Below are 22,832 nucleotides of genomic sequence, written 5' to 3'. Positions count from 1 at the left end.
TTGCTCTGAAGATTCAGTCCCAGTGGGATGGTGCCACTTTTTAACCAGTCATTTTTTTGGGGACTTGTGACAAGAAAGACATTGATTCAAACACACCTTCAGCAGATACGGTGCAGTTTCAAGAGGTGGAAAGGGGTTGAAATTAGCACAAAATAATATTTTCAACATCAGAACCCAATAAAATCTTGACTTTTAGCTCCAAAAGCACATAATTGTTAGAGGGGATGCCAGCACTATTGTTACTGATCCAATTCATACATTGATATCATCAATGAATCACATCTGAGTTTCACAGAGGTCCAGCACTTTTTGTGGGCAGGTCTACTCAAAAGTACCTGCATTTGGCTAGTGGTGGGTGTTAATTTCCCGCCTGCTGAGATGTGCATTAGGTGATTTTATTAAGTACATGTAGACCAGCGTTTCTGGTTCCATTGGGTAAAACTAACACCTGTCTATGGGATTTTGGTTAAGAGAGAGGTTAAGGGTTCATGTGGAGAAAACTGCAGAATTACAGGAAACCTTCAGTGTTGGTCAATATCATGTGAGTTTTGGACCCTTAACAAAATCTGTACCACAGTATATCAAAGAAAACTATGTTGTTGGGAAAAAGAGAAAGTATAAATCCACTGAAGTGTAGCTATTCAATTTGTGCAGCTGCAGCCAAACGTGGAGGTGATTTTGAACTGAGGGGGACTGAAAGGACACAGCTGGTGGAAGTTGGGACATTGTTCAGTGAGAGGAGTGAGATATAAATTGGCGCAGGGGTTTTAGGACACATCCGGTAGGGATGTTAGAATGCTGTAATGGAAAACCTGACACTGAGAGGCTCGATCACGCTGACTGCACTGGTAACAAAGAAGAAAGACACTGCTAGGGTTCACAGACGGCTTTTGGTCATCTAAAAAGTGTGGTGACAACCGTTTTCGACCTACAGGGGGCAGCAAATAACCTTTTGCGACTGGGAAAAGTAAGTCTATTACACCCCCTGTACAGTAGGGGACGTTGGAGCTAAACGTCACATGTAAGTTTTGCGCAGAAGAAGAAGCAGAGTCCTACTTTGAAATGTCTTGTGTATGAAAACATGAACTAACCCCCTTCCTCAGTTTATGAGGCTCTTTTGCTTGAAAAATGCCAGGTAGTTGAAGATGTCTGAGTATGTTAGCTTACGAATTTAGTTTGGTTGTATATTTTGAAAGTTAAACGTGAGCTCGCGCTGTTTGTGAATGCTGTAGCTAGTTGTCAGTAGCTAACAGTGATGTCCTCGTCGTGGACAGAAAGCCAGGGACAGGTGGGAGACCTGAGACACAAGAGCACAGAAGAGCTCCAGGAACTGCTCCTGCGACAGGAAAAGATACTCTCCAACAAGTAAGTTTACGTAGTTAGCTCTAGTGTGTGTTTATTGGGTAATTACGTATGTAAACATGATAGGTGTTACGGCTGAAAGAGTGACCGTGTTAACTGGTGACTTGGTTCTCGTTACAGAAGAGGTTTAAGGTGGAGAGTGTCCCACAAATGCCATTTTGTTTCTTAAATAAACAAGAGGACACTGCCTGTCTTGGACATTTGTTTTAAGCTTGACAACTACAGACGTATTCGACTGAGAGACATCAGTTAACACGGTCACTCTTAAAACCTTCACACAGGAAAGATGCAAAGCTTCAATTCAAGACTCGTTGAGACACCTTTGATCTACAGCCGCTGTCAAAATGTAAATATAAGGTGTGAAAAGATCAGTATCAGACATATAATCACACTGGAAATGCTTGAAAAGCTCATAAAAGTTGTTTCAAATCTAAAACATGCTATGACATGCAGCGTGCCAATAGCCATGAAATAGTAAGTGACAAGCACAGGGAATGAACTTTGAACCTGCCAGTGTACTGAGAATGATATTTGTGGGAGGTAAAACTTTAATTTCTCCTGCTAGCACGTAATTGTATGAACAACACACCTGTGGTCAAGATTGTACAAATTCCCATAAGTCATATCTTCCACAAAATTATCAGTGTGCACACATCTAAATCTAACTTTATTTATTTTGGGAGAAATGCTAACCTACATCATGTTCATAAAACAGAGCCTAAACTTCTACATACATGTATGATGCAAAATAATTAAACACTTTTTGATAAAGTATTAAAATATCGAGTTTTAGGTTTTATGCCTTACATTTCAGGGTCTTTTGTCCCAGAGATAAGAGCAACTAAGCCACTTCAAATGAAACTTGAATAAATTTGAGGATATTTTGTGCAATGTTTGGAACAGATGACTTAGAATTTAAACTACTGATGATACAGCAGTTGTGTTAGAAAATGTGATGCTAGTGTAATAGTATAATACTTTTGGATCTTGTAAACCAAGGTACAGAGGGGAGAAACTGAAAGATAAACCTACCCTAGGGATACACGGCATATTAAGATGAATGAAATGGTTTCTCTAATAAAGCATGAAATATCTTCATGTCGTTTGCAGGAGATTATTACAAACTCTGCCTGACAGAGGGAAAAAGATCAAAGAATTTGCAGAGAAAGTCCGCCTTGCAATTGAACTCCACGATGAAGAGGAGAAGAGACAGAGCTTGGTGTCTGCTGCCAGGACAGAGTTTCAGTCCAAGTACAAGCAGGCCTTCACTATGCAACAACGTGCTCCCCCCAGCAAAGCAGCTACCTCACAGCAGATCAGGCAGAGTGATGCTGCTGCAGGTGATGATGCTTTTCAGGACAGGTTGAGCTCTCCCGCTTCTACTCGCACGCATGAAAAAGATACTTTGGACGAGCAACAGGACCAGTTTGTCTCCAGAGCGGCTGCTGGGGAAACCATGGAGACGGCTGCTGCTGGGGCCTCTCTGAACTCTGAGGAGACAAAAGAGGGTGACCTTGTGGAGGCCTTGGAAAGGGTCAGACTATCTGAAACTAGTACTGGTTTCAGTGGCAAGTCCAAAGACCCAATAAAGAGCACAGCAAGAGACAATTACTCACTTAAGGAGCAACCAAAAAAGCCTCACTATGTAACTGTCCTGGAGAAAACAGAGAAAACTTCAGCTCCCAGGAAGCAAAAATTCAAACCAAATCAGTGAGTGGACTCCCTTTTATAATGATGATTATAATGATTACTTATGTCATTATACTGATACAAAAATACTTATCCATTTCATGTACAGTGTCCTCCATTGTAAATCATTTACCTTCTCTTATAGATGTTTTCAGTTTGATTGCCCATTAAATTTTCTCATCTGTGTTTCCAGACTGCTTAACAGAAGTGACGTCTCTCCATCAGGATCATTGTCACCCAGTCGGTCTTCTGAAGACTCCTCGCCACTCTCTGCGCAGGCAAGGAGGGAACGGGACAGAAAACACCTGGATGACATCACTGCAGCCAAACTACCTCCTCTCCACCACAATCCAGCACAGCTCCTATCTCTGGAAGAGTCAGCTGCCCTTCTGAGGGATCAAACCAAAAAGCAGCAGGTAGGTGAAAAAAAAAGGAGTTTGATTTCATTTAATGTGAAATGTAAACAAACACCAAATAAACTTAACTTAACATAAATACATTTAAATAAAGAATAAAACAACTTATTTGAATAAATAAATAAAAATAAATAAATAAAAAAAATAGGTTGAATAAATAAAGTAGGTAACTTAAATCAAAAGGAGTAACAATTTTGCTAAAATTTTGTTTTGTAGTTTGGTGATTAAAACAGACTGTTCTATTGTATTTTTAATAAAATTGTGTGCAGAAAGTAAAAATCAATATAAAGTCAAATTTAGCAGTTTTATTTTGAAAAGGACTTTACTCAATCTTTTACTAATAAATCAAAAATACATAAATCATGACTTACTCTGTCTTTTACAGTGTATGAACAGTCCTGAAATGTTTCCTGTGTTATGTTTACTATTGCTAACTATAAAATGATTATTTCCCTCATTAAGGGCGAAGCAAACCTACACAAAACTCACCAACCCTGCATGCAGCCAGAGGCCAAAACCCTGCAGTCTAGTCCTCCATTCAGGCTCACAGCTGTGATTATATTAGTCTGTTTATCTGTGCTGATGAATGCTGGACCAGTTTCTGACAAGTTCATGACATGAGAGCGTCTTTAGACCTTATTTAAGAAACTGTCCTGTGTGATCATGGGGGAATAAGCTTGTCTGGAGGCAGGAACATTTTAACTATTTACTTGTTGTCGGTGTTTTGAACTGTTAGGCTGAAATAAGGCTCTGTAGTTGTGGAGAAGTGGATCACGTTTGTCTGCTGCTGGGCCGTCTTCTCTCTGGTGTGTACGACTCTGGCAGGGAGTTTTCAGAAAAATGTTCCCACCCAGGCAAATCTTATATTCTGGGTTACGTGTCTTTATGAGATTTTTAAATCCTGGCTTTTCAACTACACTCGGCTCATGTCTTTAGCGGCGTGTTGTGTTACTCCCGCCGTTATCTTGGAGTCATCTTGCGGCGTGTTTTAACGAATACTGTGTGAGTTCGAGATCCTCCTTTTCAAAGTTGAACGACTGTTCAACGCTGCAGATCCAGCGCTGTTTCACGTTGTCCGTCTTAAAAGGCATCTATCTAGCCGCTAACTCACCACACTGCTTGGTTTACCTTCTTCTCCCTTGCTTCTCTCGCCGCTGATATAAAAAAAACCCAGCCGCATGAGCAGGAGTTTTCTGGATGGGCAGAGGAGAAAAAGACAGCTCTCTGCTGTGAGAGATGCAATCAGGGACATAATGCCCACATAATTTATACTCGGATATTCACGATATACTCATTTTAATGACACGCTACATTCACAGAGCGAGGGCGAACAGGTAGTGCCAGAATCTATTTGTGGCGGGCCTAATTTGTGGCGGTCCGGCACAAATAAATGAATGTAGGGGAAACACTGGAGTAACTATGGCAGTGTTGATTTTGGTGTTCAGATTTTCACATGGACATTTCAGATTAAGTGTATATTTAATGACTTTCTAGAATAAATTATTTGTGAAATCAAGGGTGAATTTATTGAACCATATCACATCCCTCCATTAGCTCTAGGGGGCAGTGCTCAGCTGTTTCAGCTCTCAATATCCCTCCACATCCAAAGTAAAGAGCCAAACGTCAAACAGTGTGCTGCTGTCAGCTCCCAGAGGCCTGTTAAGCTTATTATCAGTCCTACTTTTGTCCAGGGTTTAATAGCTATAGCTGTGCTGCCTTATGATAATGTGCTTGTTTTCTGTTACCAGCCTATTCATGTCAACTTTTCTCTGTATTCTGTTTATTTTCAGGAGTTACAGGCCAAGCTGGCCGCCCAGAAACTGTCTGAGGGATTGAAGATCTCTATGGGGAGCTACACTCCTGATGGCAGCCCCATGGCCGCCTACAGAGAGGTTCACGATGAAGGAACCCAGCTCTCCTCAGAGGAAGACTGATCCTACAAGGCCAGAGCTGGGGAAACCAGAGCGACCTTGGACCTGAGGGAAACAGGCTTTGGAACCCGCAATCAGGACCCAGCAAACAGGATTTTCACTCCAAGGACAAGAAAGAAACAGAGTCTTTACACAGTGTGAAGGCAAAGTTTGTATCCCAGACTCGACTCAGGAAACTGAGAGGCAGGTTGAGAAAACAGCTAGCTTAATTGTTATTCAGTTGTTTCAGTCTCCTGCTGGAATTAACAGCTGCAGTCTAGGAGTGGGAAATTTTAAGCATGCCTCACGAGAGCAGTGTTTCTTATCAGTAAACTTACACTGATGATGTCATGGCTTTTTGAATTTGAGACTTTTGGAAGCCTCTTTCATAGTTTTATCTTTCTTATGCGCTTAAAGCTCATCAGCAGGTGGAGCAGACTTTTGAGACTGACTAATGATGGGCTGTTTACAACTTTGTCTCAAAAAAAGACATCAGCTTGTTGATCCATGGACAGACTAAATGATGTCAGAATATGCAACAGTTAAATAAATCAATCAACTTTTGCTAATGGCTGTGTTTGTGCAAGTTTGCTTTATTAACAGGAACAGTGAGGTAACTCACAACTTAACTTTTTAATAAACTAAGATGCATCAGAAGGATATCCTTTAATTTCTGTTCACAAGTTTAATCAACCAGCTGATGACACCATCTCAGAATTGGTTTGTGTATTTAAACTATACCTTGGTTTTAGGATGTCATAATTCAGATGCGCAGGAAGAAGATATGGTAGAGGCAGATATGGTAGATGTTGCTCAGACACTGTACTGTGGGACAGTTAGTGCTCAGTGCTGTGGGACAGCATTTTAAACATGTAGAGGTAAAACAGTTACTGTAATGGCTGCTGTGAGACTTTGAGAACTGAGGAGACAGCACCCAAAAAATGTCCTTTTTAAGCTGTTTTATTTCTAGGCAAGGCAGTAGCCACAATGGACGTGTTTCAATGCACAGTCTTCTTCAGCAGGAAGACATTAACAAACATACACATACATTAAAATACGTATGCATACATCAACACCTACACACATGCCATAGGACCCTTGCCTTGTAATAAAACTGCTTCAAAGGACATTTTTTTTAAATGCTTACTCCTCAGTTTTGTAAGTTTTTTTTTTGTCATGCATCTTGCTGTGGGACTTTCCTCCCTTGCATTTGGATCCAGTTTGTTTACCTCTTGATGCCTGTCGACTGTTACCAGGTTGCGCTACTTTTGGTGGAGACTAGAAGGGCAGAGCTTGTGCCACAGGACTGGGCCAGTTTTAGAGTAAAACATTGATCAAGCTATCTAAACCATAAGGTACTGAAAAAGAACTCTTTCATACAAACCCTTTTTAAAACTTTAAAACTCAGAGTTTAAAAGCAGAAAGCCATATTTACTTCATAAAGGACACACCACTGGATGTTCATCTCCATCTGAAATTCTTTGATGTCTTTAAATCAATCTATACAAACACATAAGTATGACTGATTTAACTTCTGATTATTATCAGAGGCAGATTTAATGGGCTTAACACAGCTCTGAAATAGTAAACCAAATACATGTTAAAACGTTAAATCTACATCTGGTCTTCTGAAAGAAAAGGCCAACAGGAATCCAATCTAAAACCATGAATCAACTGTTTCTTTCTTACCTTCCCAGTATGGATTATTTAAGTTTCACTATCAAATAGTTACAAAGTAATTAGATGTCAAACATTCATTTTCTGAAGTTAATTTATGTGTAGAATCTATCTGCAGGAGGTGTCAGTTTCAGGTTGCAGTGAAGCTGTGGTCAGCAGCAGGCAGTGATTTTCTTAAACCTTGTGAGATGTTATCAGGCTGGGGTCTGGGACACACTTGATAAGATTAATGCTGGCCTAGTGAAATATTGAAGCTTGATGGCTGAGACATCTGGACTGCATTTGGAGCGTGTTGTTGCGGGGAACTGCAGGCGATGATGGGACGGCAGTGGGCTAATGCAACATGGCAAATACCATTCCTCAACTTTGCTAATATGTCAGAGATAAGAAGTGCCAGCATCTCTCCAGACTGCTTTCCCATCATCCCTCTTCCAGCTCTCACAGGAGGCTGCAGGCCGTCTTAATTTAAACAGCCGGATTTGGGGATTTTAATGAGGAAGTAAGGAGGCACTGAGGCAGGGGAAATGAGGGTGGGTTTGTGTATGTCAGAGTCTGCTGGTAGATGCTCTTTGATAACCTTTGGTTATTTTTGCTGAGGAACTGGTGAGAGATGTTTGAGAAAAATATCCCCACCTGATTGCTGCATATTTAGATTCAGACTCTGATGGGATCCAGAGTGGCATGGTGACGTCCAATAACAAATCCATGGATACACTCTTCAAGGATCCTCATTGTGCTGGGATTAATTACAGCCTACCTTGCTTACATAAATTCAGAGACTGTTACCAATTAAGGGGCACATTTTTGCTTTTCTCTGTGGTATCTGGCACCAAACCTAACTATGAGCATACAGTATTGTTGTTGAGGTGGAACCAAGTCCACACTCTCCAAAGTCAAAGCTTTTCTGTGCTGTCCATCGATGATGAGGTTGTTTATACTTCATCTTGAATCCCAGACCCCTTGTCTCAGATTAATACAATCCTCGTGAAGTAGTCTGCAAGTGATTTGCTCCAACTCAGAGTCCGAAATCACGCGTCCTGCGGGAGTAGGAGTAATTTGCTGTTTGGGAGGGGAAAACTAGAATGTGATTTCAAAACTGTGCCTTCAAAGAGCAGTCAGCTCAGCCTTAAATTAGATATACAGCATGATGTATAGAGTGGCGTTAAACACGAGTAAGGCCCTCAGCAGAATGATTGGATTATATCTGCCAGGTTACAAAGTCTGAGCTCATGCTTTTTCCATCCTCTGATGTTTCTGTCATATTTTTTTCTCAGGGCAAATGAAGAGATGAAATAATGCAGCACAGCAGCTTTGTGTAGATAAGGTTACAGCCTATCTACTCGTTCCAATCAGAACTAGTTCTTTCTCATGTTGCTGCACTAGAAGAAATACTTTACTCATAAGTAGCAGTGCAAAAATGTCACAACATAATTTTTTCTTACACTGGAAGTTGAAAGAAGCAAAAACTGGAAAAGCATGTACCTTGAAACTTCACTTAAAAATTTTGAGCAGCATTTGTAGTATAAGTAGAAAATAATGCAAATTTGTCAAGAAGGGAAAACATCAGTATCAAGAGTTTAAAATATCAGCTTCAGTTAAAACAACTTTCTTAATGTGTTTTCCTCTTCTTTTATGTTAAAATGTGTTTTTTCTCTTCCAACATGTGGACGACAGAAACCTCACAGCAAGCTGGATGGTGAAAAAGCAACTAATGTTTTGTTTAACTCAAGTGTGAATGTTGAGCAAATGTTTAAAATGCAAATGCCACGAGCCGTGAAACAAGAAAGAAACAACCTTTAAATGTTAAAGTCTTCACTTCACGTGTGTGTTCTCTTCACACACAGACAAGGAAAGCAAACATCTTCCTGACTGGACCATGCCGAGCCCTCTGGTTATCTCACTGTGAAACGTGTGTGTGTTGGTGTGTGCGTGTGAGAGAGGAAACTGGTGCCCGTATCAGGTCTGCAGGCTGCCCGAGGAAGCATGATATGTGGCTGCAGAGATCATGAGAGTCCTGCAGCTGTCTCACCAGTAATGAAGAGAGGAAAATATTCTCTGACTGGTGGCTCTATCTGACAGATGGGTCCTGAACCGGGTGTTGGTCATAAAACATGGTCATGGGAATGATTTATTGTGTTATTCCATGCCAAGGAAATAGATTCTGTTTTTAACAAGTCCAAACAAGGTGAATTTTGGCAAAGAAGTCTTCAAAGTCATGATTGCCTGTGACTTAAATGGACATTTATAGTAAATTAGAACCAAACTAAAGTCAATACAGATTAACTTTAACTGTATTTAGTGTACTACAGATAAAATGCTTATTTTAAAAATATATTTTTGAGCTTTTATGTCCTTACCCTGACAGAACAATGAATACGGTTGAATACTGGGGAGAAAGAGATTGGGGAATGACATGCAGGGAAGGAGCCAAAGGCTGGATTTGAACCCAGGTTAGACAACAACAGTCCCTGTAAATGAGGCATACAGACATTACTACCAGGCCCTTAGTTCTCAACTGGTGGGTCAGGACCCAAAAGTTGGCTGTGAAGCCAGTTTCAGTGGGCCACTGTGCCTGGAAGAAATATGTGCCAAAAAGTCTGTGATGTGTTTTTATTTCTTTGCTCTATTACATCTTTTGTCCCATCTCTAGCCCAAACTGCCTCATTGAAAAATGTGGTTCTGACTGAAAAAGTTACAGAGGGTGGTGGGACCTGACACTAGATTAGTTGAGAACCACAGCACAATGCTACAGGTAGCAGTGCATAATTATGGCTAAAATGATAATATTTGATCAATATGAAGATAACAATTATTAATTACATTTTTTTATTTTAGAGTTTGTGTGTATCTTTGTATCTATGTGGAGGAGAACTGAAAGAAGGGAATTAAGTCAAAAAGGATAAGTTATTTATGGAAAAGTAATGCAAGCAAGTTAGAGAATATGACTTAAAATAACAAAGAGTTGAATAGATTTCTTGAATTACTTTAATTGGAAGACCACTTTGATTTTTCTTTGGACTGAGCATGCATTATAAATATAAATAATTGCCATCAGCACTGTTTCTTTAGTTGTGGAGAGGTCAGTCTCTTGGCTGTGATTAAAGTCAATTAATAGTGTAGCTCTAGTTCCCAGTACCCTGAAATAGTGCACTTTTTTGTGGACCACTCACCACGGTTGCTGCCTATCAATATATGTCTCACTTTTTTTCATTTTTGTTATAGAGAAGGGCCTTAGTAAGAGACGTGATCAAGAACCTGATGGTCACTCTGATTGAGCCCTAGAAATCCAGCGTGGAGATGGGATAAAGTTCCTGAGGGATCACTGCAGAACCACTGATCTGGGCTTATGGCAGCGTGGCTAGACTGAAGCCTCTCTTCTGTGCAAAACACATGAAAGCATGCTTGGAGTTTGCAGAAAATTCAAAATGAAAGCCAAAGGGGTTTTCTTGTGTTTTACATTAAGAAGGGGCTTTTGTCTAGCCATAAATCCAGATAGGTGGAGGGCTGCAGTGATGGTTGTCCCTTTTGGAACTTCCTTCTCCACACAGGGGAGTGTAGATTAATGACTTTTTTTTTTTTTTGACAGTATCAGGCTGCAACATAACAAAATTGAAAAAAGTGAAGGGGGTCTGAATACTTCCTGAATGCACAGTTCACAGTCAAACACTCTTAGACACATTAGAATACACAAACAAAACAGCCATAGCCAAAAACAGCTCCTCTCAGAAATAAAACTGCCACCAATTTTACATACATTACAGTTTGCCACTCTGTAGCTTAGGTGGTATAGATGGCCACCATGGCTGCCCTGCCTCTGTCTGTACATTTCATGTCTTGCTTCTGCTTTTTTTTCATCAGCTGTGTGTTGTATAAAGATGCTTAGATACCATCAGTCACCTTCTGAAATGTTTCTGTTCTGTAATCATAGCAGGTGAGCTGCATGTGTGAAGGTAGCATATCGCAGCTGGTGCTGGAGTACAGGATGATATGCCAGCTGCAGAAGATGTTAAAACAACAGCATTATGAAGCTTCAGTTTTTAACATGGGACTCGACAGCTGCATTTACGGGAGGAATATATAAGGTAATGTCTCTCAAGTGCAGATTGTAACTATGTACAATTTTAGTTCTATAAAAAGTACAAATGGACAGCACATATACTTGGGTGCAGCTGAGTATATCAGGGTGGTCCGCCTGAGTATTGTGAATAATATGCCAAAAAACAAATCTTAATGAAAAACCTTTAAAGTTCATTTCATACTTACAAAAGATTCCAAATGTGTTAAGTTAATTTGTGACCATAAATAGTAAATTTATCAATTGGTAAAGAAAACCACTGAAGTGAACCCTATATCAAAGGAAAACCAGGTTAGAAAACCAGGAATTAGAAACTTAAGAAAACCTAGTAAAATAAAATGTATGGCTGTATTCCCCCATATATACACTGTCCTTCCATCCTTAACTAATTCATTACAGTTGTGATTGATTCCAGTTATATTAGAAATGTCTGTGTCAGTGTTTTAGGATTCAGAGAATAAGACTCGGGATTATACCACACAAATGTGCTCTAGCACTGAACTGCAATAAATATACTCTGTAGCATTCCACATCTGGACACAGACAAAATTTCACATATATTTGAGCCTCATGTGTGATTTATTATAAACCAGCTCATGACTGTAAACTAAAATATGTGCGGGTTAATGGTTTTCTGTTGTCCTGGCCCCTTATGTCCTTTTATTTCCCACGCATCCCAGCATTTATTTGAAAAATGTGAAGTTTAATAAGTCAAATTCTAAACATATTGAGGTCTGTGTGGCTGCTTGCTGACATATTTCAAAAGTTTAATGTTTTTTTTTTTTTGTACAGACAACTATTAGCTTAAAACAATCTCTTCTTTGATTCACTATTGAGTGCTACTATGGGGATTTTTCCACAGAAGTCACATACCAAAGAGTCACATTTATTCATTTATTTTATTGTTATCAAGCAGAAATCATGTACTGAAGTTTTGCTTCCAATAATCCATAAGACAAAATAAAGTGATCTTGCACTGTTCTTTTGTATTTACAGCTATTTAATTATTGACAGTTTAGCTCTTTTTTCTGACTAGTTAACAGACTACATGTTTAAATGTGTGCTCAGTAAACCATCCGTTAGTTTCAGCGAAGAATGTCACAACACAAGCGTTATGTGTTTCATTTTCCTTAGAACAATGTTTACAGTTCAAAAGCCATAAAAGTGACCACAAATGGAAAAGGCATGGTATAACTAATGAGTTAGCCTTGTGTAGTCATGTCTTGCAGCAGATGGACTGCATGTTTATCGAGCTGCCTGCATGCAGTACAAACAGATCAACACTGGAGGGCAGTAGTGCATCTTTGTTCTTTGTCTCTGTTGACAAAGTTTTTGTTCTTAGGACAAGTTTTCACATTAAATCCGTCATAATTGTCATTGTTTCAAAACTTTATAGGGAAAGTCATCCAGTTGCTTCACTGTTTTAAATGCTTTACCATGCAAATTATCATCAGCCAATAGCATTTGGGCTACAAGGAAGATGTCAAACGTCCCATAATGTTATTATGGGTTTAAAAGCCACATTCAGTGTCTCTGAGGAAATGTGCAGGATCAACAGCTGTCAGCAGATATTTGTGATAAAAAGCTTAAATTACTGTTTGATTCCAGATAGTGAGTGTCTGTGAGTTGAAGGTGTGATTCATGTCCCAGGTGAGGCCACCTGCTTGGCCAACTTGGACCCTCCTCTCTGTCTGGGGTGGGAGATTGTCCGCACATATGATCTGGATACATCTGTGGATCTCCCACATCTCTGCCTGGAAAGCTTTGCATAACAATCCTGAGGCACTTGAAAAAAGAAAGGGTGGAGAAACAGAGAGAAAGAGCGGAGAGGAGGGAAACTAGGGGTAAAATGGGTTGAGGCCCGTGATGCATGATGTGGGCCAAGAAGCTGCCAGCGTCTCAGCCACTCCATGTCTGGCCTGGCACAGCATTAAGCGGGCTGTTTTGGGGCCTGTCAAAAGCTCATCACGGCAAGGAAGCCGTCTCTGTGGGGATGCTGCAGGGGTGCCAGGGCACGGCGGGGGGGGGGGGACCAGAGACCCTGCCCGGCAGCTTGCTTATAATGAGGAGGAAAATTCTTATTCTTTTATCCACATTAATGTAACAACAACAATGTACTGTTGTCCAGTGTTTTTTTTCTCTCTCTCTCTCTCCTCAAGCACTAAAATACACATTTTAATTCATGCCCCTTATCTTGTATTGAAGCAAACTTGATCCTGTTTTACAGTTTGGCCATGTCACAGGCCTCTTAAGTTCTATATCTCCATGGATCTGCTTTACAGTGTGGATTATCTCAGTGTATTGTGCTCAGTAATAGCCTGGTTGGAGGATTATAAAACTCTGGGTAATGTCAGTTGTGGCAATCAAGCAGCGTACCAGTGTGTTAAGGTATAATTTCTTGGCCAGGGTTGTTTGTGACATCAATCCAAAGCTGTCCAGGAACAAGGGCGGACCAAAACAACATAATATTGTTTTTCATTACTGCCTGAGTGAAATCATGCCCCTTGATTTAAGAACAATCCCAACTAACAAGCACCAGAAAAGGAACTTATGCTCACGGGATCCCTGCCAGATCTTTAAAACTTTGCTGAAAGTGTCATGAAACAAAATCCTTTAAAATATAACACAGCGACTCGATGCCAAATCCTTTCTTCGTGTTGCAGGTGTGAAATGGATATGTCTAGATGCTGGAAACCACAGAAAGCTGAAGGACAGTTCTCTTTATTCCCTACAGCCTTGTGAGTCAGTGTAGTAGGCCTCAGCTTTCTGTGTAATTCCTATTTGTTTGCATAATTGTGATCATAAAGTCTGTATTAGACGGTTAAGTTTTGGCCCTGGCTCTTGTGTCTTACAACAATAGTAAAACCATGCCGTAGAAAAAAGCAGAAATCCTTTCTCCAGTCCAACAATTATGGGGCCTCTATATGGAGTAGTTGGCTCGTTTATATGCTGTAATGTTGTGACCATTCCAAGCCCTGAGGCCAGGTGTTTTTGATTGCAGTACAGCACGTTGGAGCGCAGACTCTGCTGCATGGCTCCGGCCCCACAGGATGCTGGGATAGGAGTTTGATAAACCAGAGGAGACTGAGTGGGAGTGGGAGGCCCACACTGTTTTCCTGATATATTTATTAATGTTTTGTTTTCTCTATCAGACAGACAGGCAGCTACACCCTCTTATTATTAGACGACTTCCTGCACTGTGTAAATTAATCCAGCTGAGATGAAACATTTCAGTGTGCACTGTTTTGGAGATAAATTACAGAGAAGAACAAGACTGGGGTTTTATAGTACATGAAGGTCAAAGGCTTTATAGGCACTGTTTTTAGTCAGAAACATAATAAAATAGACCCAACCATGAATTTACACCCACTCTTTTAAGAACAAGCACATTTTTGCTCTAGTGTATTTGGGCTTTGTAAGACTACTTTTTTTATTGCATTTACTGCCATCTTAGTCCTTCTTTTTGATTATTTGGAGGTGCAAAGTTGGTTCAAAGTTACTGTTGAGTGAGGGAATGTGACAGTGTCGCCCTCTGGTGGTTGCATTTCTACCTCATGGAAGAGGAAGAGAGAGTTTTAAATCTTCCACTTCTATTGAGTGGAAAAGATATCTTGCAAAATTTTATCACAAAGAATAAAAAACTTTGTCTTACCTTCTTTGACCAGCATCCTTCCTTCTGTACAGTTACAGGGGTGTAATGTCGCTGTACAAAGAAAGTCCAGAGGAGAAAATGAAAAAGGTCAAAATCTGAGGCACCCAGTTTGGTTTAACAATGTCTGAATCTAACCTGAAGCCGGATGGGTTTGTTTGACACATCCATCTGGAAAACCTTCATTTGGGAAAGGGCAGAGGATTTGAAAAAAACTGGGAATGTGATTGGATGAGCATTCTGTCTGTCACATCTTTACGGGCCAATCAGAGCAACAAAACGCGTGATGTAGCTGCAGCCGAGGTGCGCGTGCTAAGCTACCGAGGAATAATGCGAATCATGAACTGTAGACATGTCTGTACACGACTTTTGTTGATTTTGAAAAGAAAACAACTCACTGCTGTTCTTTCTTCTTCTTTTAACAAAGAAATGTTGTCAAGTTCTGAAAGAACTGACGCTTTAGCAGCATCCACACTAAGCTCTTCCGTCATAATTACACCAGCCTCTTGTTGCTGTTTGCATACGTCACGACTCCACCGCGCCTGAGAGTACTGCCCCTCGTCGCTGATTGGTCCTGTCACTTTCTAACCAGGCCCAAACGGTTTAGATGGGAGCGTTGTAAGATGGATTCGCCAGTGAGAACAAGGAAACGAGCGTATCCATCTGCTTTGCAAGGTTAGTCTGAATCAGCGCTTTCAGGTTTCTTGCATGTTCATCCAATGTGTTTGCAAAGCTATTAATGTACGAGGTTCAGCCAAGATAAACAAAAGGAGCATCCAATTCTAACACAAAAAGTCTGAAAAGCTATGTCTTCATTTTAACAATTGGGGGGGGGGGTCACAGAGTCATGCTCTACAAATGTGTCAAGCTCAGCTACCGTCAAGCTCAACGGCATCTCTTTTGTCCTTTTACCACATGCTTGGAGACTACCTGCAGTTTTCAGGCCCTTGGGGCATCCACCATATGACCTGGGGCTGGTGGCAACCATACTACCTCCCGGACAGCACCCTAGGCCGAGCTTACTGTACACATCCATACCTTACTCCACCTTAAGGTGAGGACTGTTTGTTATTCAACACATAATTTTCCTATGCCTCAATATACAAAGACATCCAGAGTATGACCAGAGTTGTGTCAATCGCACCCTATGGTACCCTCAGGCAGCTTGTTCGCCACATCTGAGCCTTACTTATTCAACTGGGTTGTTTTTTTTAAGTTGTTTTATTTGGGGCTTTATGTGTTTTTAATACTTTATTTTGGAGAAGGGCATTGGACAGGGTTGGAAACAGTAATGAGAAGCATGGTATGACATGAAGGAAAGAGCCAGAGGCTGCAGTTGAACCCGGACCTCCAGAGTACATGGGGCACGACCTACGCCATTTCACCCCCGGGCATTGTATACATGTAACTGATGTGTAGTTGTTTTGAATAATTTTTATTTTTAGACAGTGCTGTAGTGTCACCATTTGGCCGGTCAGCTGCAAAGACAGTCAAGAAAGTTCAGCAAAGGACAGCAAAATAGCAAAATTACTATCAATTCATTATGTTGTATAAGGAGTGGAGCAGTATAGTCCAACATTTAACAAGTCGATTAAAAGAGTGTCATTTGGCAACCAGTCCAACAGTGGAGCACCTGCTGATGAAACATTATGAGGGCGCTCAGTGTTTCCTCCATCTAATAAATCTTTGCATCTTAAGAGATAAACTACTTAATTCAGCTTAATCAGTAAACTCATTATATCTTCCTACAGTCATTTGTTTTACAGGTGTCAGTGATTCAGGTGTAGACCAGCCCACAGACTTGTCTGGGCCCCTGAAAAATCCAGAGAATGGGCCGCCCCCAGTCATGATTTATTGATATCAGTGCATGTGGGTAGATCTGTAGGATTTTTTTTACCTTTGACAATTTGCGCCTTTCATCCTCTTCACTACTAAAGTTGCCCATTTTTGCCCATTTTTGGCCACTTTTCAACATTTCACCATTCGTCCGCCTATTGTTACCATTTTAAAGCCAAATTTTTGCCACTTTTATCCTGTTTTTTGTAACTTTCTTACCACTTTTAACCATTTTGCTGTACTTTTTTTACTTTTTCCTTTATTAACCCATATTTGCTGCTTTATCCCTTTATTTTCCTTTTTTCCTCATTTGCCACTTCTAACTAATTTTGCTTCTCTTTACCCATGTTCATCGCTTATTTCCACCAAGTTTTTTCACTTTGACTCATGTTTTTTCCACTTTTTACCCATTTTTTTGCCAGCTTGTAACTGTGTTTTTCACCATTTTTTGCTTCTTAGCCAATTCCTTACCAATTTAAGCAAATTTTTCCACTTTCTTATTGCCCCCCCCCCCCCCTTTTTTTTTGTTCTTCAGCATAAATAGAAAAAACGTTTCTGATGCTTTGAAAGGAGTGGTTCTTTTTCAAGTCAAATATCAAATGTAGTTATCACAGCTTAACTTTACAATTGGCCTTGTTTTTCCTGACCTCCATGGGCCATAGAAAGCTCTTCCCTTTATCCCCCCTTATGGATGCCTTTAGTTAGGTATATTTCTTTTTATACAATCCAAAAAAAGTTTCATATTAATGTGGAGGAATCAAATAACTCATAATTTTTTTCTCCAATTTTCTTTTAAATAATAGCAACAAGCCATGTTTTCTTTACAGTGGTGACATATATCACTTCATTTGGTGTTGGATTGTGGCCTTGGTTCAGTTTTTGTCATTTGATCACTTGGGGGTTTCTAAGTGCAATGTAGATGGATAAATCAAAGTTTTGCACCTAGCCATTCTGGTTTCTGTCTTACTTTAAGCTACGAGCTTTCTGTATTGTGAATGAACATTTGTTATATCTTTATAAGCTCACCATAGTATAGACTGGATTAGTGAGAGAAAGGATGGATCAAGTCCTATCACATGGTAAATTGTTATCCCAAGTCTATAAGCCAGAGAGTTTAATCATTGGGTTTAAATTTTAATGTTGTAAATAAGAATAAGGATGAGAAAAGGAAAAACGCTACTTTAAAATCAGTTGACAATAGGCAAAATCTGACCAATCAGGTTTGGCTCTGTATAAATTCTTGTGGGTTAAACCCTTACTGTTATAAAAATATTTGTCCTGTATATTTTTGCCAGGCAGAATGAGGTTGGTACTGATTTAGTTCTTCATCTTTCATCGCTAAAGCACAGCTCGATCGAAAACGACAGGCTCTTTGTCAGCGATGCTGAAATGTCACTGTTCATGTACATGTTCTTGGGCTGATTTAATAAATTCAAAACAACTTGTAGCTTATTCACATTTCTTCCAACATATCTCAAGATTTAGTGGCACATGTGTGAAAGCGGTTACGTTATTAATTTACATTGTGGGTACACTGTCATCTATGTATTCACTACTCTTAATTCATAAAAGCTGTTTGTCTTCCTGTTGCTCTTTCTTCTTTGTCAGATTTAAACATAACAACATTACAGAGCGAGCCATGACCAAAGAAGAATGTATCTCAGTCTGACAAATGTTTACAGGCTGCAGATGGTCCTGCTCCACTCTTGTATACATCCCTGTGTTAGCCCCTACAGGTGCTGCAGCAACATCTAATACAAAGCAGAGTGAGGAGGAGGAGGAGAGGACAAGGCAGTGCTGATGGGAGGTGTTTTACAGGCTGCATGGTGAGCGTCTACAGACGTGCTGCTGGTCAAACTGTTGTTGTGTACAAACATTTTGATGTCTACCAACCATTATATGATCTACTAATGTCTACTAATAAAATGGGAATCTGACTGAACTATAATGGCATTGGCATTGGTAGCACCTATCAGCTCTGATTTTTACAACTGGTGCATCTTAATGACGAGTTGTTTTCAGATTTTCTTGATATCTCTTCTGATTTCTTTATTTTTATAAGGCAAAGATGGCAGTTTTACCTTAAAACAAGTAACTTTAGTCTTTTTCTTGAGATCTCAAGTGTTTTTCTCATCAGTAAGATTTATTTATGTATTTTTAAATCTATTATCATTGATTTATGATTTAGGAAAACAAAACAACAGGCCGGTCACTGTGATAAACCAGACAACACCATGCCATACCATCATGGCCCACACCAACGAGGCGATCTAAGTCTGTGTCTATGTTTGTTTGTGCTTTTGCAACTCAAGGGATTGGCAAAAGAAGAACAACTGAAAATTTCTCGTGTTTACCTGAAAACAGAGTGAATAAAATGTATAAATGCATGTCTACTTACAACTTCTACACTTTTCCATTTGACAAAACTTTTACCTTGCCCCCATAAATACATAATTTTTATTCAGCCTAAGATATAAGTCAGCAAATCTCACCCTTAAAATATAAACAGCACAAAGTATACAGAAAACTAAGCTTTACAACGTGAACATAATGATACGGTGCCATGAACTTTCCTGCTCATTCAGACGAACATGTTAACACAGCTGAGCAGTCTGAGCACAAGTATTGTAAAGTTAAGCTTTGATAACCATGTTTTATTTTCAACCTGAAAACAAAAAGAAAAAAAGCTTTTATCAAAGCAAAAAAAATAATTTTATTTATTTATGCTATGGTAAAATAAAATCGCTTTTTTCAAAATGTAAACCACTTATCATAAGTCATAGTTGGCTTATTGTTGGTAGAGTTAACAATGCGGATGGACACACTGAACTAAAATATCAGCAAAGTAATGCCAGACTTCATATCTTAGACATGATGTGCTGAAACATCAGGATACCAGAGAATAAAGTAGAAGAAAAATAGGCAAAAAATGAACAAAAATGGGCAGAAAATTTGTGAAAACGGGTCACAAAGTAACAAGAATTGGTTTAAGTGGGAAAAAAAGGCAAAAAAGTGTCAGAATGGGTCAAAAGAGGCAAAAAAGGGCAACAATGAGATAAAAAAATGGCAAAAATCGGTTCAAAGTGGCAAAAAAGTGGCCAGGAACAATAGCAGTAATATCTAGAGTGCATAAGACAACATTGGTAGCCTACATCTTAATCTATTTTGTTGATTCAAATGTTCAAAATAAAGAAATGTAGGGTATTTCTTTGTACAAAATACATATTAAACACACAAATGTTGATTCTATAAGGACAATGTTTCTTAGTATTCAAGGTGTCCTTTGTTTTGTGGAAATATGGGTGTAGGAAAAATACTCCTGGGGATTCATCATGATGACATCTGTTTCTATGGAAATGTAGAATAATTCAAATTGAGAAAGATAATAATAAATAAATAAATGAAAAAAATAAATAAACATGTTGAATAATTTAAGGGTGCTTTCATACCTGTAGTTCATTTTCTTTATTTCCACTCAGATAATTAATTGTTGTGTTGGTATATGTCTAGACAACAGCTCTTTGTTTCAGAACACCTTCTTCAAATGATCCAGGGCCTTAAACTCATTGCCAACCTTAACAGAGGCACTAAAAAGTGTTTTTTAGTAACATTCAGCAGTGTTGTTGACAAAAGCTGACAGTTTACCATCCCTGTAACTTAAGGTAGAGTTGATAGCAGAGCTGTTGTATGGAAGTACTTAAGATTTTAAAGGTACATAACAAAGAAAGTGAGTGAAGTGTTTTTACGGACTTGTGCTTTGTCTGGGCTCACTGTTTGTTTCTTATTCCTACATAAGAACTAGCGCAGCCATAAAACGTTACCCATAACTGCTTTCATTAAGTCTGTTATACCTACGTTTATTGAGTCAAAAGCATAATAAGTCAAGGACTTTGTTTTTTAAGATCTTCACCCTTTGACAGGTGCACTGCTGTGTTAACCTTTTGAACATGTAGGTCTGGAGGTGATGACTGTGAGGTCTGACTCATGCTGGGAGCAGGCAGTGAACATAACATGACTCAGCTGTGTTGTAATTCTGATGCCTCTGCTTCAAAGTCCTATTTCATGTGGCTTTTCATTATTTTGGTTCATATGTTCCACCTCACACAAAGAGCCTGTCATTAAAATGTCCTGGGAGTCATCCTGAGTCTCCTCAGATGCTGTCACAGATATTTCCCATGAGTCATCCAGCTTTAAAACTAAATACTGTCTCCTCCGTCTGCCAAAGTATAAACACCTTTATAGATGCAGAACAGGTAATTTTGAAGGTTGGTTGTGCAGATCAGACCTTTTAGTTTTAGGCATGTTTGGGCTGAAATTTGAGGCTGAAATAAGGTGTGTAATGGCGAGTACGCCCACCTGAGGGCCCCATCGGGCAGGAAGGAGGATTGACACAACCCAGGTCATGCTCTGGATGTCTTTGTACATTACCAAGGGCATGGGAAAATAATCTGATGAAAACAAAACAAAAACCACAGCTTTAGGGTGGAGTTATGGGTAGATGTGGCACTTAAACATAGCCTAAGGTACTGTTAGCGTGGGTAGGAGGGTTGCCACAACCCCCTGATTGTCGTATGTATGTTCTAAGCACCTGATAATTGTTGGTGGTTGCTGGGCGTATTGCCAGGGGTGCAATGGCTGGGACAAAAGAAATGACGTTAAGCTCGACCTTAGCTGCTGAGCAGCACACGTACATGTCAAATGTGTCAACACTGAGTCTGGCCACCCTCCCTCTTCTCTTCAGCCTGGGGTTGTGGAACATCAGTACCTGTGAAGAACCGTTAGCACTCAACATGCCTAAAACCTCTTCACAGTACATCCTACATTATATATTTCTTAGTTTTCCTAACAAGTGCATTTTAGTGATATTCTTCAGAATTTGACTTGTATATCTCAGTTTCTTCAGATCACAACTGTGTTTTTTCTGTAACAATAGGTTGATTTTTGAGATCTTGAACAAAAGACTAAGTCACAATCTCTGTTCCAGTTCATCCCAAAGGTGCTAAACCTGGTTGAGGTCAGGGCTTTGTGCAGGCCAGTCAAGTTCTTCCACACTGAACTCATCAAACCATGTCTTTATACTCCTTGCTTTGTGCCCTGAGACACAATCATGTTGGAATAGAAAAGGGCCTTCCCCAAACTGTTGCCACAGATTTGGAAACACAGCATTGTCCAAATGTCTTAGTATGCTGAAGCATTAAGATTGGCCCACTGGAAATAAGGAGCCTAGCCCAAACCCTGAACAACAGCCCCATACCATCACCCCACCTCCACCAAACTTCACAGTTAGCACAATGCAGTCAGGCAAGCCACATCCTCTTGGAATCTGCCAAATCTAGACTCACCTAACTGACTGCCAAACAGAGAATCATGATTCGTCACTCCACAGATCATGCTTCCACTGCTCCACAGCCCAGTGTTGGTGTGCTTTACACCACTCCATCAGACACTTGGTATGTGAGGCTTGCATGCAACTGCTCGGCCATAGAACCCCCTTCCATGAAGCTCCCGCTGCAGTTCCTGTGCTTACATTAAAGCCAGTGGAAGTTCAGAGCTCTTCAGCTATGGAATCAGCAGAGTGTGGGTGACTTTTACGTAACATGTGCCTTAGCAGTCATTGACCCCGCTCTATTTTTTAATTCTTCATAATCCTCTTCCAATTTGTGGTCAAGCTGCTGTTGTTTCTGTTGCTGTTGAGTGTTTCCACTTTCTTATAATATCACTTAGAGTTGACCGTGAAATATCCAGCAGGGATGAAATTTCACAAACCACATTATTGCAAAGGTGGCATCCATCACAGCACCACACTTAAACTAACGGAGCTCTTCAGAATGACCCATTTTGTAGCACATGTGTTCACCTAAATTCAATAATTGAAAGATGTGGTGGAATATACACCATATGGTGTACGTCCCCTTAGGGCTTCAGACCATAATATCATACCATAAAACAATGCAAAACTCATTTCCACCACTACGGCTCAGCTCGGTAAATTCTCTCTGACCTCAGTGTTTAAACTTCATCCTAGTGTCAGATCAGCTTGGTTGGAAAATCCACTAGAGATTTTCTTAAGAGATTTGAAACGCTCCTCTTTTTTCTGCTAATACTTGTAAAGGAAATGTGAGCCAGTTTGAGCCAAGTGATGCCATTTCATGAAAACAAGATATTTTAGTGTCAGTCTCAAATAAGAATGTCCTCCAGAGGAGAACAACACACCAGCT

General features: G+C 39.9%; 1 protein-coding gene across 2 annotated transcripts; it reads left to right on the top strand.

Moving 5' to 3' along the window:
- The first annotated feature begins 1,044 nt into the window (after window positions 1-1,044).
- On the top strand, window positions 1,045-5,948 carry polr2m (RNA polymerase II subunit M). 2 transcript variants are annotated; one of them, XM_041789221.1, is made up of 5 exons: window positions 1,045-1,135; window positions 1,275-1,365; window positions 2,473-3,072; window positions 3,245-3,467; window positions 5,258-5,948. In XM_041789221.1, exons 1-5 carry the CDS (start codon window positions 1,129-1,131, stop codon window positions 5,399-5,401), a joined length of 1,065 nt encoding a protein of 354 aa, XP_041645155.1. In that variant the 5' UTR covers window positions 1,045-1,128; the 3' UTR covers window positions 5,402-5,948. The 2 variants fall into 2 exon arrangements, with proteins under 2 accessions (XP_041645155.1, XP_041645146.1); XM_041789212.1 differs by having other exon boundaries at window positions 1,045-1,365.
- Window positions 5,949-22,832: the final 16,884 nt, after the last annotated feature.

This window comes from Cheilinus undulatus, linkage group 1 (genome assembly GCF_018320785.1).
Source record: "Cheilinus undulatus linkage group 1, ASM1832078v1, whole genome shotgun sequence".
NCBI lineage: Eukaryota > Metazoa > Chordata > Actinopteri > Labriformes > Labridae > Cheilinus > Cheilinus undulatus.
Note: the sequence above shows the minus strand (reverse complement) of the source record. Positions and strands in the feature narration are given on the sequence as shown.